Source organism: Ovis canadensis, chromosome 9 (assembly GCF_042477335.2).
Source record: "Ovis canadensis isolate MfBH-ARS-UI-01 breed Bighorn chromosome 9, ARS-UI_OviCan_v2, whole genome shotgun sequence".
NCBI lineage: Eukaryota > Metazoa > Chordata > Mammalia > Artiodactyla > Bovidae > Ovis > Ovis canadensis.
In genome coordinates, this window is record NC_091253.1 from 88195186 (window position 1) to 88214620 (window position 19435).

Sequence of the window (19435 nt, forward strand, 5' to 3'; positions counted from 1 at the left end):
CCTATACTTTGGCCACCTGATGCAAAGAACTGACTCACTTGAAAAGACCCTGATGCTGGGAAATATTGAAGGCAGGAGGGGATGGGGACAACAGAGGATGAGATCGCTGGATGGCATCACCGACTTGACGGACATGAGTTTGAGTAAGCTCCGGGAGTTGGTGATAGACAGGGAGGCCTGGTGTGCTATACAGTCCATGGGGTCGCAAAGAGTCAGACACAATTGAGCAAATGAACTGAACTGAAAAATTAGATATCAAAATACTATTACCTGTGTGTACTTAGCAATGTAACTTCAAGACACATAAAGTCAATGTTGACAAAACTATAAAAAGGAAGTAGACAAATTCACAATCATAGTTGGAAATGTTACCATTAAGGTATCTCTCTTTGTAATTAACAGAACAAGCAGACAATGAAAATCTATATGGATATATAAGATTTGAAGAACTTGAGTAACCAATTTGAAGCAACTGACATTTATGGAAGAAAAAGGCAAAAACTGTAGGATACATCTCTCATCAATTACAAATGAAATATTTCCAAAAATAAAAATTCATGACCACATACTGAGTCAAATTATAATGGATCAAAATCACAGAGAATATGCTGAACATTTGGAATTAAAATAGAAATCAATAACAGAAAGATAACCAACTATTCCCTAAATGTCTGAAAATTAAGCAACACACTTCTAAGTAACCCTTGAATAACCACATGCAAAAACATATGAACTTGGATACTTGTATCATATGCAAAAATTAACTCAAAGTGATCAAAGACCTAATGTTAGAGCTAAAACTATAAAACTCTTAGAAGAAAATATAGGGGGAAAGCTTCATGATACTGGATTTGGCAATGATTTCTTAGATATAACACCAAAAGCCCAGGCATCAAAAGAAAAATGTGTAAGCTGGACTTGTCAAAATTTAAAACTTTAGTTCTTCAAAGGACACTATCAATAGCATCAAATGTCAACCCACAGTGGGTGATAATACTTGCAAATAGTATCCAATATGGGACTGATACCCAAAATATATAAATAATTCCTACAACTCAGTAACAAGTACAAAAAATTTTTAAATGGGCAAAGGACTTGAATAGACATTTCGCCAAAAAAAGATATACCAACAGTCCATAGTACATGGAAAGGCTAAAAATAACAAACTCATTGTTTAACAGCAAAAAATGAGAAGTAACTGTAACTCCCACACATTACTGGTGAGAATGTAAAGTTGGGAAGATCCCCTGGAGAAGCAAATGACAACCCATTCCAGTATTCTTGTCTAGAGAATCCCATGGAAAGAGGAGCCTGGCAGGCTCCAGTCCATGGTGTTGCAAGAGTGGGATACAACTTAGCATAAGTAACCAACAACACACCAGAAAACTATTTGGCAGTATCCATTAAAGTTAAACATATGCCTGCCTTCTAAGGGAAATAAACACCTATGTCCAATACAAGTATGTTCATAAGAGCTTTCTTCATAATAGCCAAAAGTAGAAAAAAATCCAAATGTATATCAAAAGGAAAATAAATACATAATATAGGCAAAATGAATCTTTATACAATGGAATACAACAAGGCAATACAAAGAATAAACTATCTTTCATGCAACAACTTGAGTCAATCTTAGCCTCAATGTTAACAAAAGAATTCAAACACAAGTGATTGCCATTTATTTAAGTTTCAAGAAGAGGTTCAAGAAACGTGTGTTGACAGAAGTCAGAACAGCAATCACCTGTCTTAGGGGTGGGGCTGCTAATTACAAAGAAGCAAGGAGAGCCTTTCTGAATGCCGGAAATATTTTATTTCTTGATCTGGATAGTGGTTACAAAGGTGTCACCAGTTTGCAAAAATTAAGCTGTATGCTTAGGATTTCTGCTAATTAAAAAACAATGAAAATATTAAGATAATCAATCTTAGAGAGAGGACGAAGAAACCAAGAATATTATTTCTGTGTTAACTCTAGATTATTCAACAATAGAGAAAGCGGTGGGATATAACCAAAAATGATTAATAACATCACCATGGGTGTGAATTCCCTTATCTCCTAAATAGCATCTAAATCTCCTAATAGAATTACCTGATATATGTTAATAATAAATGTAGTAACTGACCTAATATATAAACTTTGAAGTTACAGTTAATTTGCACCAGACCATTCTCACGTTAAAAAGAAAATTTAAAAAGTGATTAAGAAAGAAGTTTTCAATTATGCTGGCATTTTCAATCTTTATCTGTCTACTCAATATTCTGAGAATTCCATGGGTAATGTCATCTTTCCTACGAAGAGAACTTTCCTCAAGATCTGACCTTGTTGTCTTCATTACCCAAAAGGGAAAAAAGGAATATAATATTTTCCAGCATCATTTAGAATCCTAGCAGTGTAAATTAGCATATTCGGTGATGTTTAAGAACTGAGTAAAATGGGGGAAGAATTCTGACAAGAACAATGAAATTGTTTTTCGGTTGCGGCAACTTGGGGGATTACGATTCTAACAATCCATCACTAGCAACAAACTGTAAAAGAAAAAACTTCTGAAGAGGGTCTCTAGTTTCAAGATAGCCCTAAATACATTAGCAGAAAAACGAAGGTTTTAAAGCATAAAATCCAAGTGCAGGAAAGACCAGATTACTTCTAAACAGGCTGAAAACGTTTCCAATCCGTGACAGCTGCACCGCTTACCTGCTCCAGCACATCCAATTTTAACTCCAGCTTGCTGAGAACCACGTCTCCACCCCATAGCGAAAGCTGTAGATCTGACGGCTTTAAGTTCTTGATGTAGCGATTCACATAGCTCATTAAAATGGGAGTCACATACGACTCCAGCATCTTTTAAGGTACACAGGAGTCACAAAGTCAGAAGCTGAAAGGAGGTAAAGAGAGAAACAGGAGAGGGAATTAAGTCTGTGGTGCAATTCCTGAGGAAAAAAAAGCATTTCTCAGGAAGGGTTGTAGAGGCCAAAAAGCAAGAGCCCCACCCCCCTCCACCACCACCACCACCAAAGCGGCCGCTCGCCTTCTCCCAGAAACAGAGAAAACTCAAGTGGGCTCTACAGCAACGCCTTCCTCATTAGAACAACTCCCCTCAACCCGCCCGGCGAGCAGCGGGAGGAGGAAGCGGTGGTGACCTGAAGAAAGCCGGTGCCGGCGGTGGGAACTGAAGGGAGGCGGGCTCGCCTTCGGCCACGGCAGCCCTTTAGCCAGCCCAGCCGCCCCGGAGGCCCTCGGCCCCCGGAACCCGGCCGCATGTACCGCCGCGGAACCAGGCCGGCTTCCCGCCTCTTGCGCCCTCGGCTGACACTCACGCCCAGGAGTACCGTGGCGTCTCCTCCACCTCCCGGTACCTGGCACCCGCCTCCGGAGGCGGCGCAGCGCCCGTACGGCGCCACTTCCGGGTGCGCGGCGCTCGGTGCTCGGAACGAACTGTTCCTCCCCCTCCTCGCACTCGACTCCGAGGCAGGCCCGGGGTTCTCAGACCCTAGACGCCGTGCAGTGCGTCTTCTAGGAGGGGACCCCTCGCGCTCGCTCGGCCAGCCGGCGCCTCCGCTCCGACCCCACTGGTGGTCGGACCAAGCTCTAGGAAGTGCACGGGGGAGGTGGGCGGACCCGTAAAATGGAGACACCGGAGATCCGGAAGTGGCGCTGCGGGAAGACAGCCGCTTAGGTGGAGATGGATTCCGAATGAGGAAGTGCAGAGGGCCAGAGATCCGATGAGGAGGAAGAAAGTGGGTCGTGGTCTTGAAAGCCCTCAAAACCAAGTGGTTTTCGTTTCTCTCTGGAAACGGAGGGGCTAGCGAGAACTTGGGTTCGGTGGGCAGAGCAATAGCAATTTAGATCGAAAGCTGCTTTGCCGGAGGAAAGGAGAAAAGGAATGAATTAAGGTATGGTGTACGGGAGAGCGTTTTGACCAAAGGTGTAAACCAGCTTTGGCGTACTTTTTAATACTTGAGCGAAGAAGTGGTTATGCTTACATTTGTGCGGGGGAAAAATAAAGAGAAAATCGTGGCGGTCAATTGGACTGCAGCTGATACATGCAACTGCAGAAAGGGGTATGAATAGCAGAAGGCAGAAATGAGACTATGGAAGAAAATGAGACTTAGAGAGCGAAAAGCAATAGCTGAAAGAGAATGAATTCAAAGAGTCGGTGCTGGTTATATTAGGCTGAAATGAATGTATAAAATACTACCTTTCCTTCTAGTGCCTTGAAAGCTAACACAGGCAACAAACTCTAACACCTAACACCTGGTAAACACCCAAATTACTGGGCTTAAAGGGATAGCATAGGACATGCTGCCTAATTTTTGACCAACGTTTACTATTTTTAGTAACTTCTGAAGACACTTACCACTGCATATTGAAAACAGATTTAAACCTTATAAAGTAATTAAAATATACACCCATGTTCTCGTTGCATTGAAAAGACTTTGTAAATACGTTCCTAAAAAACTTTACTGAAAGTCAAGATTTCTTGAAAGTTTCAGAAACTGCAATAGGAAAGAGGCACAAGTGAGCATACCAAGGTGTTTAGATCCGTTTTGTTAATGAAAATAAGGAACTAAGTTTCAAAAAGAAAGAACAGGGGCGAGGGGCGAGGGGCGGCGGGGAGAGGGAGTTGAAGAAGGGGGGAAAAGCAGCAGCTAATGCTAACTCAGAGCAATTGTCCTCACAAAAAGCCCTCACGAAAAACCCAAGTAACTCGGATCTTATTAAAGCCTACTAAACCAGTCAAGTAAATTATACAAGTAATATCTTAGTTATCTGCTTCACTTGAAAAGTGAAGGGATTGAAGCCATGACTCAGAAGTTTTAATATAAATGGTTCAACTAATTGTATGAAACCCCTAGGAAGTCTAGAGAAGGAGCTCCAAGCTTCCTTATTTTTCTAAGGAAAGAAAAAGGGCCTCCTCTTATTTGTGTGGCAATTTAACAAATCAGTGAGTAAAATAGCTCAGTCGTGTCTGACTCTCTGCGACCCCGTGGACTGTAGCCCACCAGGCTCCTCTGTCCATGGAATTCTCCAGGCAAGAATACTGGAGTGGGTTGCCATTTCCTTCTCCAGGGGATCTTCCCAACCCAGGGATCGAATCTGGGTCTCTTGCATTGCAGGCAGACGCTTTATCCTCTGAGCCACCAGGAAAGCCCCAACAAATCAGACCAATGTATTAAAATAAATTAGCCAGATATTTTTAATGGATTTTTACTGTGCTGTATAAACAATAATTATGGAATACTAAACATTTTTTGTTTTATTATGCCATTTTTCTCTTGGAGCCAACAAAAGAAAATTGCCAAATTCCTGCCTTGGAAAAATTATTTAGGCACTGATTTTTTTCCTTTCATTTTAAGAATCAAAAAATAGTGGTTTTCAACCTGTTCTGCTGTGCCCTGTTTTATAAGCAGTCGAGATACATTTCATTCCTTTTCACTAATATATTTCCATAATTGCTGTTTTTTTGTCAAATAAACAGCACTTCCCAGATCTCCTACTGTTATGTTTTTTTGATTGAGAGATATTCCCTCCCTAAAAAAATACTTTTAAGTCTTAATAAGCCTTTGAGGCAGGATGGCTATATAGGCAGTAGTTCTCCAGGGTGAGGTGAAATTTTTTGTTTTTTTTAATTAACTTTATTTTTTTAGCGCAGTTACAGGTTTATGAAAAAATTGAGCTGAAAGTACCCATATAATCTTTGAGCTGAAAGTTCCCGTATAATCTTTGCCCCCACACACGTAAAACCTTCTCCATTATTGACATCCCCCACCAGAGTGACATTGACGAATCTACATTGACATACCATTATAACTCAACATCTATGGTTTACATTAGGGTTCACTCTTGTACTTCCTATGGATGTTGTATACTAGTAAAAATTCCTTAGCGAAGAGGAGTTTTGCAATATCCCACAGAGTTGAAAACTCATTTAGTCTAGCACTTTCACTTGTAAGTAATACAGTGAAAGACTTGCATATGTGAACAAGGAGACAAGCTTAACAGTATTTTGCAGCAACATTTGTAAAACAGTGCAAACAACTGAAGTATCAACAGGAAAAATGTGGTATATTCATATAATGAAATATTAATGATGAAAATAGTTAGAGCTATGACTTTCAAATGTTTTATTCAGTTAGAAACATAGTTTACACCATGACTCAGCTTATATATAAAGAGAACTTTCACAAACCTGTACTTAAAAATTGAGTACATGTGGTGTATTCTATTTTCTTTGTTATTCTATTTCTTTTTTCTAAAATAGTTCATGACCTACCAAATTAATATGACCTACAGATGGTGACTGCAGCCATGAAATTAAAAGATGCTTACTCCTTGGAAGAAAAGTTATGACCAACCTAGATAGCATATTCAAAAGCAGAGACATTACTTTGCCGACTAAGGTCCGTCTAGTCAAGGCTATGGTTTTTCCTGTGGTCATGTATGGATGTGAGAGTTGGACTGTGAAGAAAGCTGAGCACCGAAGAATTGATGCTTTTGAACTGTGATGTTGGAGAAGACTCTTGAGAGTCCCTTGGACTGCAAGGAGATCCAGCCAGTCCATTCTGAAGGAGATCAGCCCTGGGATTTCTTTGGAAGGAATGATGCTCAAGCTGAAACTCCAGTACTTTGGCCACCTCATGTGAAGAGTTGACTCATTGGAAAAGACTCTGATGCTGGGAGGGATTGGGGGCAGGAGGAGAAGGGGACAACAGAGGATGAGATGGCTGGATGGCTTCACAGACTCGATGAACGTGAGTCTGAGTGAACTCTGGGAGTTGGTGATGGACAGGGAGGCCTGGTGTGCTGCAGTTCATGGGGTCACAAAGAGTCGGACACGGCTGAGCAACTGAACTGAACTGAACTAATGGTTTGCAACTTGGTCTACCAAAAAAAACTGAACAAAGTTAAATATTTACCAATATCTGAAAAATAAAACATAGAGAAAATAACAAATATAGCATATCACATATATAATATATATACATATACATACACGTGGCATTCCAAGAAATATATGGCTATATATATTATGAAAGCTACATATATATTGAGTTAGCCAAAAAGTTCCTTTGGTTTTTAAGTAGAAGTGAAAGAAAGTAATTATCCTTCAATAAAAAAATGAAAAAAAAAAGATACTTTTTTCATTTTCACCATGAACTTTATTGAACAATGTACTCCGTTTTGCTTCACTATCTTCTGCCATTTTTCAGGCAGCTTCATAATTCCATCTTCCCAAAACTTTCTATCATTTGAATAAAAAAAAACTGTTCTTTTGGCAATGCCTTTGGCAGTCTTCCAAGGAAATGAAATTTTATCCATTAAAGGAATTTTGTAAAAACTGAAAAAAATGGAAATCCAAAGTTGCAATTTCTGGTGAATACAGTGGATGAATCAGAACTTCCCAGGCAACTTTTTGCCTGGTCATCAAAGAAGCATGCATTGTTGGGGTATTCTGATAGAAGATTGTGTGTTTTCTGCTGAATAATTCCAGACACTTTTTGTCAAGTGTTGCCTTCAGTTGGTCTAATTGTGAGTAGTACTTGTTGGAATTAATCGTTTGGATTCCCAGACACTGTTAATAGAGGACAACCTTCCAATCCCACCATATACACATCAGCTTCTTTGAATGAAGGTCAGGTTTTGGTGTGGTTGGTGCTAATTCATTTCACTTGCCCCACAATCTTTTCCATTCCACACGATTGTACAGTATCCACTTATCATCACCTGTCATAATTTGTTTTAAAAATGGAACATTTTTGTTACACTTAAGTACAGAACTGCATGCAGAAATATAATCAAGAAGGTTCTTTTCATTTAACATACATGGAACCCAAAAATCAAAGTGATGAACATAACCAAGCTATTGCACTGGATATTTGAGTATGTCCCTGCATGGTGTAACATGGATTATTCACAATTAATGTCTGGACTCGATCGCTATCAACTTCAAACATTCTACACCATCTACCTGACCGTGGAGCATCGTCCAGCCAGATATCTCCAGCACAAAACTTCACAAACTTTTTTTTTTTTTTTTTTTTTGCTGCTGAAAGCTTTATGGTTTCCATTTGGTCCAAGGCTTGGAGGAGGGCTCCATAGTGTTAAAAAGCTGCCTACTGTCAGCAAAGAGAGGCTTCAGGCAGAAGCCCTAACATTAGGGGGTCTCCTCAAAGGTCACTGGGCTCCAGAGGTTCTGAGTCATACTTGAGGGTGAGCCTTTCAAAGAGATATTGTCCAACCCAACCTGGGAACCAGCCAGACTGCAGAGGTTGGTCAGGCGGTCACCCATCTTCTTGATGAGTTTCACCTCCTCATTTAGGAAGTGGCTCTCCAAAAATTCACAGATGTGGGGGTCTGCTTGGGTAGACCCTGGCCATGAAGTTCCAAAAGGGCCTGGTTAAGGTTCTTCTCCTTGAGAAGGGCAGCTTCCATAGAGTCCTGACTTTTACCCCACTCTTCTTGAAATGCTTCTGCACATTGGCCACTGTGCTGGTTTTGCATTTTCAAGAGACGTTCTGCACCCTCCTGCATCTCCTTGGCCAATACATGGAAAAAGTGGCCCACACCCTCCAGAGCCACATTGTCCTGGTTGAAATACAAGCCCAGAGACAAGTATGTATAGCAGGCCCACAGATGCAGTTTGACCAGGCAGCTGATGGCTGCCTCCACCTCAGTGAAACAATTCTGATGAATCTTGGAGTTCATGGTTGATCATAAGGAGTTAAGCTCAAGAAATGGTGTTTCTGGTCCTGATGTTTGCAGACAGCTCAGTGGCTGATTCCAAATATTGCAGCCAGAGAAAAGGTTGGAAGGTGGTCAGAGGCTGGAGCAAGGGGCATCCCTGGGTCTGTTCCATCCAAGCACTGTTGAAGCAAGAGAGAGCCGAGGGACCACTGACTACACTGCCCAAAAACCTCTTTTGAAACGTTCAGTCAGTCACAGCACCTTCTCAATACACTGTACAAATCTTTTTTAGTGTGCTTCTGTTGCATTTATTATTTGTTTGAAATAATAAACCATAAAGTCCCAAAAATGTTTATTTTACTCCATCATCATTATTAAAATGGCTACACAAAAATTTACCAATTTTGATAACTTTTTTTTAAACACATGGTGATATGATAGCTGTTTACAATACAATCTAACGAAATTGTTTTGAATGAAGTTAAAGACAAGCACCACTAGAGTCACCTTATGAAAAACTGAATGAATCTTTTCACCAACCCAATATTTATAAATAGTATTAAATATTTTCATGACACAGAGAAATACCAAATTAAGGATGGTAATTATCTCTGAAGAAGAAGAGATGGAAGAATAAAGCAGAGGAAGGGAATACAAAGTATTTCAACTGTATCAGTAATTTTTTTTAATAATACAGAATTTAATATTTGAGAGTTAGGATGTAAGTACATAGACATTTTTGTATTTTTCTGTTATTGCTGTTCAGTCGCTAAGTTGTGTCCAACTCTTTGCAACCCCATGGACTGCAGCATGACAGGCTTCCCTGTCCTTTGCTATCTCCCTGAGTTTGCTTAAACTCATGTCCATTGAGTCAGTGATGCCATCCAACCATCTCATCCTCTGTCACCCCCTTCTCCTGCCTTCAATCAACATCAGGGTTTTTTTCAATGAGTCAGCTCATCACATCAGGAGACCAGAGTATTGGAGCTTCAGTTTTAGCATCAGTCCTTCCAATGAACATTCAGGGTTGATTTCCTTTAGGACTGACTGGTTTGATCTCCTTGTAGTCCAAAAGAATCTCTAGAGTCTTCTCCAATACCACAGTTCGAAAGCACCAATTCTTTGATGCTCAGCCTTCTTTATGGTCCAACTCTTACATCTGTACATGACTACTGAAAAAAAACATAGCTTTGAAAATAAGGACCTTTGTTGGCAAAGTGATGTCTCTGCTTTTTAGTACGTTGTCTAGGTATGTCGTACCTTTTCTTCCAAGGAGCAGGTGTCTTTTGATTTCGTGGCTGCAGTCACCATCCACAGTGATTTTGGAGCCCAAGAAAATAAAATCTGCCACTGTTTCCATTTTTCTGCATCTATTTGCCATGAAGTGATAGGGCCAGATTAATACCATGGTCTAAGTTTTTTAAATGTTTGAGTTTTAAGCCAGCTTTTTCAATCTCCTCTTTCACCTTCATCAAGAGGCTCTTTAGTTTCTCTTCACTTTCTGCCATTAGGGTGGTGTCATCTGCATATCTGAGGTTGTTATTTCTCCCAGGAATCTTGATTTCACATGGCATTTCACATGGTGTACTCTGCATATAAGTTAAATAAGCAGGATAACAATATACAACCTTGTCACACTCCTTTCCCTATTTTGAACCAGTCCATTGTTCCATGTCCAGTTTTAACTGTTGCTTCTTGACCTGCATAAAGGTTTCTCAGGAGGTAGGTGAGGTGGTCTGGTATTCCCATCTCTTTAAGAATTTTCCAGTTTGTTGTGATCCACAACAGTCAAAGGCTTTAGTGAAGCCAGTGAAGCAGAAATAGATGTTTTTCTGGAATTCTCTTGCTTTTCCTATGATCCAGCGGATGTTGGCAATTTGATCTCTGGTTTTTCCGCCTTTTCTAAACCCAAGTTTTATATCTGGAAGTTCTCAGTTCACATACTGTTGAAGACTAGCTTGAAAGATTTCAAGCATTACCTTGCTAGCATATGAAATGAATGCAATGGTATGGTAGTTTGAACATTCTTTGGCATTGCCCTTCTTTGAGACAGGAATGAACTTATAAGGACTGACTTATAATGAACTGGATAAGGACTGACCTTATCCAGCCCTGTGGCCGTTCCTGAGTTTTCCAAATTTGTTTGCATATTGAGTACAGCACTTGTATTTTTATATATGCACAAAATATTTTATAGTAAAATATTAATCAATTAGACCAATATTTCTCAACTTTGTATCGTATCTTCAAAAATCATAAAGCTTACTTTTTCTAAGAAATTATATATCTTCAGACATTGATTATCTTATTTAAATTTTAAAGAAATAAAAGTTTTAGTCATATATTAGGGGCTATCTTAAGGATATCCTATTTTGCCAGGCTAATTAATAGTGATAATAGGGCTAGTGAGCTGCATGGTGGCCCCACGAAAGATATGACCACATCCTAATTCTCAGAACCTGTGAATATTACCTTGATATTAATAGTATAGTATTTAAAAAATTGAATATTACCTTATATAGCAAAATATGTGATTAAGAATTTGGAGAAGAAGAGCTTTCTCCTAGATTTTACAGTGGGTTTTAAATCCAGTGACAAGTGTCCTTATAAGAGTAAGATAAAGGAAGGTAACAGAGAAAAGGAGAAGGCAATGTGATTATAGAGTCTGGAGTGGCGCAACTCTGAGTCAAGAATGCCAAGAACCACCAGAGATGAAAGAAGTAGAAATAGATTCTTCCCCTACAGCCTCCAGAGAGATTGCAACCCTGCTGGCACCTTGACATTTGACTTCTGCCTCTGGAACTACAAGAGAATAAATTGTGTTGTTTTATACCACTTAGTTTGTAGTAATTTGTTACAGCAACCACAGGAAACTAATACCCTAGGTCAGAATGACAAGGGAGACAGTCTTCATATAACAGGAAGATTAACCTTGAGCCAGCAGAACATAAGTTAAAAGTCTTATCTTGAAAGGCCAAAAGACTGAAGACAGAAAGGCAATGGGGACTCTTTTACAGAGAAGGACTGGTTATCTCTCCATGATGTCAGGATTTTATGATAATTAAATAATTGAAACATTCCTTCCAATATGTTAGGAAGTAAACTTGAGAGGAAATATATATGGTGTGGTGATTTTAAAGGAAAGCTATATCCAGAAACCTGATTATGGGCTTAACACTTCCTTTCCTAAATCAACAAAATCAAAGATCCTTAAAATCTTTTTATGCACTAACTTCCTTGTTGGTTGCACTGGTTTTTAAAATGTCCACAAATTCTTTAATAGTACCTCCTTCTAAAGGTGGAGTCTAATTCCACTTCGAGTATGGGTTGTATTTAGTGACTCACTTTTAAGTCATTTGAGGAGGCAGAAGGAACAATATGTGATTTCTGAAATCAGAACAAAAAAGGCATTGTGACTTCTTCCTCTTTTTGCCCTTTGCGCTACTTGCTGTGGGAGAAGCCAGCTACCATGACATGAGAATGCTCAGGCTTCACTAGGGAGACATTCACATGGTGAGAAACTGAGGCCTTCTGCCAAAGGCAAGGGTGAAATTGGGGTTTTCTGTCAACAGTCAGCCTTAAGATGACAGCACTTGCTGACATCTTAACTGCAACTTCATGAGAGATCTTGAGTGAGAAGGACCAGGCTAGGCTCTCCTAAATTCCTAAACCATAGCAGAAATTGTGAGATAATAAATGTTTATTATTCTAATCTGCTAGATTTGGGGGCAATTTCTTACACAACAACAGGCAACTAAAACATTGACACACCTTCCAAATAAAATACGTCAAGGCTGTATATTGTCACCATGCTTATTTAACTTACATGCAGAGTACATCATGCAAAATACCAGGTTGGATGAAGCACAAGCTGGAATCAAGACTGCCAGGAGAAATATCAATAACCTCTGATATGCAGATGACATCACCCTTACGGCAGAAAGTGAAGAGGAACTAAAGAGCCTCTTGAGAAAGGTGAAAGAGGACAGTGAAAAAGCTGACTTAAAACTTAACATCCAAAAAAAAAAAAACCTTAACATCCAAAAGACTAAGATCATGACATCCAGTCCCATCACTTCATAGCAAACAGATGGGGAAACAATGAAAACAGACAGACTTTATTTTCTTGGGCTCCAAAATCATTGCAGATGGTGACTACTGTCATAAAATTAAAAGACACTTGCTGCTTGGAAGAAAAGCTATGACAAATCTAGACAGTGTATTAAAAAGCAGAGACGTTACTTTGCTCATAAAGGTCCAAATAGTCAAAGCTATGGTTTTGCCAGTAGTCATGTACAGATGTGAGAGTTGAACCATAAAGAAAGCTGAGTGCCAAAGAATTGATGCTTTTGAACTGTGCTGTTGGAGAAAACTCTTGAGAGTCCCTTGGAAAGCAAGGAGATCAAACCAGTCATTCCTAAAGGAAACCAAGTCTGAATACATTGGAAGGACTGATGCTGAAGCTCCAATACTTTGGCCACCTGATGCAAAGAACTGACTCATTGGAAAAGACCCTGGTGCTGGGAAAGACTGAAGGCAGGAGGAGAAGCAGACAACAGAGGATGAGATGGTTGGATGGCATCACCGACTCAATGGACGTGAGTTTCAGCAATCTCTGGGTGATGATGAAGGACAGGGAAGCCTGGTATGCTACAGTCCATGGGGTTGCAAAGAGTCAGACATGACTGAGCAACTGAACAATAATGATACAACCCAGCCATTCTACTTCTAAGTAGTTACCAAAGAGAAATAACAGAATTAGTCTACAAAAAGATTTGTACAAAAGTGCTTAAACAGGATCATCTGAAATATCTCAGATCATTTGTATGATTATTTTTAATTGTAAGGGAGAAGCAAATTGTGATACAGACATACTATGGAATACTATTCAACACTAAATTAAGTAACTATTAATGCATGCAACAACATGGAAAAAAATCAAAGTAATTATGCTGAGTGAAATAACTCAGACAAAAAATGCAACACTGTATTATTCCACTAATATAAAATTCTAGAAAATGTAAACTAATGCTTAGTGACAGAAATTAGATCAGTGGGTGCAGTCTGACAGGGTTGTGGAGTTGCATAGGACAACAGAAGAGCATGTGGAAGCTTCTGAAATGAAAATGTTTATTTTCTTAATTATGGTGATGAATTGATAGATTTACACATATTTTAGAATTCATATTATAAATTTTAAATATATGCGGTGCATTGTACATCAATGATATCTAACAAGTCTGTTTTTTAAATATAAATAAGTTAGACATACCTAGCTAGCCTAGAGAAAGTCCACGTCATAGCAGCCTTATTCATAACACGTGAATGGTGGAAACAATCCAGATGTCTATCAAAAAATGGATAAATAAATAAAATAAGATGTATCCATATAGTTGAGTATTATCTAGCAATAAAAGTTATACTACTTAGTAATAAAAGAAGTACTAATATAAACACCATGCATGCCTAGAGCTCAATGCTTGCTCAGAAAAGACCTGAGTGAGCCCTAAGCTTGCACCTCTGGCTGATCTTTTGGGTCTGCACAAGCAGAAAGTAAAACTAAGGTAGAATTAGATGAACTGTGTAAGGGTTGAAGGATTGCTTACAGTCAATCTGCTCAAAGTTAATCTATAAAAATAAGGAGAGAGCGTGTATGGCTTTTTTTCCCTTTTTGGCTCCAGCTACTTAGAGAAATCTCTTTCAGGTCACTGACTGACCACTAAGATAATGCAATAGAGACTCAGTAACCACACATAAATAAGAAATACAATCTTTCCAAAAAGAGTATGGGAAAGTTACTAAACTAGTGGATGACTGTAGCCTTCAACAAGCCACAAGAGTGAACTCTGGGGAGGAGGGTAAATTTGTTTTCCAGAGTTACAATATCAAAATGTTCAGTTTTAGACCAAAAAAAAAAAGAAAACCCCACAAGGTATACAGAACAGTAAAGTATGGCCCATTCCTTGGAAAGAAAGTAACAGAAACATTCACTGAGGAAGCCTAGGCATACTAGGCAGAGACTTAAAGTCAGCTATCTTAAATATACTCTAAAGTTAAAAGAAACCGTGGGCAAAGAACTAAATAGAAGCAAGAGAGCAATATATGAATATAGACTATCAATGATAGTCAAAAATTATAAAAAGAAACCAAATAGAAATTCTGGAGCTAAGAAGTATAGTAGCTAAAATGAAATTCACTAGAGGTAAGGTTAAGAGCAGACTGGAATAGGCAGACTAAAGATCAGCAAACTTGAAGATAAGACAACTGAAATTATCCCATCTGTGGAGCAGAATGAAAAAAAAAAAATTTAAAGAACCAAAGGAACTTGTGAGACATCATTAACTATCTCATTATGTGGGAGTCCCAGGAAAGAAAGGGACAGAAAGAGTATTTGAAGAAATAATGGCCAAGGACTGCCCAAATTTAATGAAAAACATGAATCTATACATACTTTTGCCTGGAAAATCCCATGGACGGAAAGCCTGGTAGGCTGCGGTCCATGGGGTCGCAGAGTCGGACACGACTGAGCGACTTCACTTTCACTTTTCACTTTCTTCCACTGGAGAAGGAAATGGCAACCCACTTCAGTGTTCTTGCCTGGAGAATCCCAGGGATGGGGGAGCCTGGTGGGCTGCTGTCTATGGGGTCGCACAGAGTTGGACACGACTGAAGCGACTTAGCAGTAGCAGCATACATTACAGAAGCTCAACAAACTACAAAGGATAAAGGATAAAGTCAAAGAGATTTACACCAGGACATATTATAATAAAACTGTCAAAAAATTGCTGAGACACCCAAAAAAGCACCAAAAGTGACATGTACAAAGGCTCCTTAAAAAGATTAACAACCTATTCTCATCAGAAACCATGGTAGCCAGAAGTCAGTGGAATAACATTTTAAATGTTCAAAGGAAAAAAAAAAAAAAACTGTGACTCTTAAAATTTTATATATGCAAATCTATTCTTCTAAAAATAAGGGAGAATTAAGACATTCTAGATAAAAGCTGAGGGAATTCACTGCTAATAAACAAGCATTATAAGAAATGCTACTTGTGTTATTGTGTTTACTTATTCATATGATATTAATAAATAAAGCATGCTTATTCATATGCTTTGTTCATATGGCTTTTTGTGTTATTGTCTAACATCAAGGAAATGAAATGTCCTTAGACAATAACATGGAAAGGCATATGAACAAAGTAAAGATGCCAGCAGAGATAACTACACAAGAAAAGGGAAAAGCCAAAATTATAATACTTTTGGTTTGTAAATCTTCTTTTGTTTCTTATGATTTAAAAGACAAATGCATAAAATCATTTGTTTATATACTATTTCCAAGTATATGTTAATAGGCAATAGTATAATGATACAATTTGTGACAACAGCAAAATAAAATGGGGAGGCAAAGCTATATGGTAGCAGAGTTTTTTATCCTATTGAACCTAAGTTGGTACAAATTGAAACTAGATTGTTACAAATTTAGGTGTTAACTGGAAGCTCCAACATAACTAGTATGGAAATAACCAAGAAATATATGGAAAAAAGGAATTAAAAGATATTATAGAAAAACTCAATATCAATGAAGCATAAATTAAGGCAGTATTTGTGTGTTGAGGAACAAAGAATATATACAAAACATAAAGGAAATGAACAGCAAAATGACAGAAATAAATCCATTCTTATCATTATTACCTGAAATATAAACAGATTAAATTCCCAGATTAAAAGACAGATAGGCTGAATGAGTTTTAAAAAGAAAAGCATGATCCGACTATATGCTGTCTACAAGAAACTCAATTTAGATCCACAGACACAAATAGACTAAAAATGAAAAAGTGGAAAAAGATATTACATGCAAATGGTAACTAAAAGAGATCTCAGATGTCTATACTAACATCAGACATGATAGACTTTAAGTTAAAGATTGTGATAAAAGACAAAGATGAACAGTATATATTGCTACAAGGGTCAGTTGATTAAGAAGATAGAATAATTTCATCCTGTAAAAAAGCAAAAGCAGGTGTTCACAAATGGGAAGACCTAATATTATTAATACTGTTAGGAAAACAATAACACTGAAAACAATATACAGATTCAATGTAGTACCTATCAAAATTACAACGGCATTTTTGCAGAAATGAAAAGCCCATTCTAAAGGTAGTAAGAAACTTCAAGATACCCCAAATGGTCAAAACAATCTTTAAAAATAAAGTTGTAGATCTCTCACTTCCTGATTTCAAAATATATTACAAAGCTACAGGTAATCCAAACAATGTGGTACTGGCATCAGGACAGACATATAGACCAGAGAGCACAGAAATAAACTCTATGGCTAACTGATTTTTGACAAGCTGGCCAAGACCACTCAGTGAGGAAAGAATAATCCCTTCAGCAAATGATGCTGAGAAAACTGAATATCCATGTGCAAATGATTTGATTTAGACCCTTATTTCACATCACATACAAATATTACCTCAAAACGGATCAAAGATTTATTTTTTTAATGACCAAAATATTGAATTATATCTTTTATTTATTTTTTACTTTACTTTAAAATACTGTATTGGTTTTGCCATACATCAACATGAATTCACCACAGGTGTGCATGAGTTCCCAGTCCTGAACCCCCCTCCCACCTCCCTCCCCATACCATCCCTCTGGGTCATTCCAGTGCACCAGCCCCAAGCATCCTGTATCCTGCATCGAACCTGGACTGGCGATTCGTTTCTTACATGATATTATACATGTTTCAGTGCCATTCTCCCAAATCATCCCACCCTCTCCCTCTCCCACAGAGTCCAAAAGACTGTTCTATACATCTGTGTCTCTTTGGCTGTCTTGCATACAGGGTTATCGTTACCATCTTTCTAATTCGATATATATATGTGTTAGTATACTTTATTGGTGTTTTTCTTTCTGGCTTACTTCACTCTGTATAATAGGCTCCAGTTTCATCCACCTCATTAGAACTGATTCAAATCTATTCTTTTTAATGGCTGAGTAATACTCCATTGTGTATATGTACCACAGCTTTCTTATCCATTCATCTGCTGACGGACATCTAGGTTGCTTCCATGTCCTGGCTATTACAAACCGTGCTGTGACGAACATTGGGGTACACGTGTCTCTTTCCATTCTGGTTTCCTCGGTGTGTATGCCCAGCAGTGGGATTGCTGAGTCATAAGGCAGTACTATTTCCAGTTTTTTAAGGAATCTCCACACTGTTCTCCATAGTGGCTGTACTAGTTTGCATTCCCACCAAAAGTGTAAGAGGGTTCCCTTTTCTCCACACCCTCTCCAGCATTTATTGCTTGTAGACTTTTGGATCGCAGCCATTCTGACCGGTGTGAAATGGTACCTCATTGTGGTCTTGATTTGCATTTCTCTGATAATGAGTGATGTTGAGCATCTAACACCATACACAAAAATAAACTCAAAATGGATTAAAGATCTAAATGTAAGACCAGAAACTATAAAACTCCTAGAAGAGAACATAGGCAAAACACTCTCAGACATAAATCACAGCAGGATCCTCTATGACCCACCTCCCAGAATACTGCATATAAAAGCAAAAATAAACAAATGGGATCTAATTAAAATTAAAACTTCTGCACAACAAAGGAAACTATAAGCAAGGTGAAGAGACAGCTTTCGGAATGGGAGAAAATAATAGCAAATGAAGCAACTGACAAACAACTAATCTCAAAAATATACAAGCACCTCCTGCAGCTCAATTCCAGAAAAATAATAAACAACCCAATCAAAAAATGGGCCAAAGAACTAAACAGACATTTCTCCAAAAAAGACATACAGATGGCTACCAAACACATGAAAAGATGCTCAACATCACGGATCAAAGACTTAAAGTTAAGAGCTAAACTATAAAACTCGTAGAAGAAAGTACAGAGGCAAATCTACGCAGCTTTGGATTTGACTGGCTTCTTAAATGACACTTTTGGCAGGCACAGGTAAAAAAGAGAAAAAAGTACAGAAATGGAACTTCATTAAAATTTAAAATGTTTGTGTGTAAGAGAACACTATCAAGAGTCAAAACCTACAGAATAATAATAATAAATCTGATAGGATGCAAAATCCAGAATATACAAAGAACTCTTAGAACCCAACAGAAAGACCAACAACCCAATTTTTAAATGCATAAAGCACTTGAAAAGTCATTCTCCAAAGAAAATATACAAAAGGCCAATAAGCACATGAAAAGATGCTCAGCATCATTAGTCATTAGGGAAATGTAAATCAAAAACATAACAAGATACAACTTCACATCAACTAGTGTAGCTATAATTTTAAAAAGAAAAAATAACAAGTATTGATGATGCTGCTGCTGCTGCTAAGTCACTTCAGTCGTGTCCGACTCTGTGAGACCCCATAGATGGCAGCACACCCAGGCTCCCCCGTCCCTGGGATTCTCTAGGCAAGAACACTGGAGTGGGTTGCCATTTCTTTCTCCAATGGAAGAAAGTGAAAAGTAAAAGTGAAGTCACTCAGTCGCAACCCCATGGACTGCAGCCTTCCAGGCTCCTCTGTCCATGGGATTTTCCAGGCAAGAGTACTGGAGTGGGGTGCCATTGCCTTCTCCAAGTATTGACGAGAATATGGAAAAATTGAAACACTTGCACATTGCTACTGGAACTGTAAACTGGTGCAGCTGCTGTGGGAAACAATATGGTAAATTTTTTAAAAAATTGAACATGGAATTACCACAAGACTCATCAGTTTCACCCCTGAGTAGATACTTCCA

The 19435-nt window shown here is 38.5% G+C and overlaps 1 protein-coding gene across 9 annotated transcripts in view; it reads right to left on the reverse strand.

The window, feature by feature from the left end:
- VPS13B (vacuolar protein sorting 13 homolog B) overlaps nt 1-3625 on the reverse strand; it is a 787290-nt gene extending 783665 nt beyond the window's left edge. For 7 of the 9 annotated variants that reach the window (XM_069600522.1, XM_069600521.1, XM_069600524.1 and 4 more), the window contains exons 1-2: nt 3310-3625; nt 2687-2867 (exon numbers count right to left, since the gene is read on the reverse strand). In XM_069600522.1, coding sequence (XP_069456623.1) covers nt 2687-2833 — 147 coding nt within the window. In that variant the 5' untranslated portion in view covers nt 2834-2867; nt 3310-3625. Of the gene's footprint in view, nt 1-2686; nt 2868-3132 lie in introns of all 9 variants that reach the window. The other 2 variants (XM_069600529.1, XM_069600531.1) reach the window with 1 other exon arrangement.
- Between the last annotated feature and the right edge of the window lie 15810 nt (nt 3626-19435).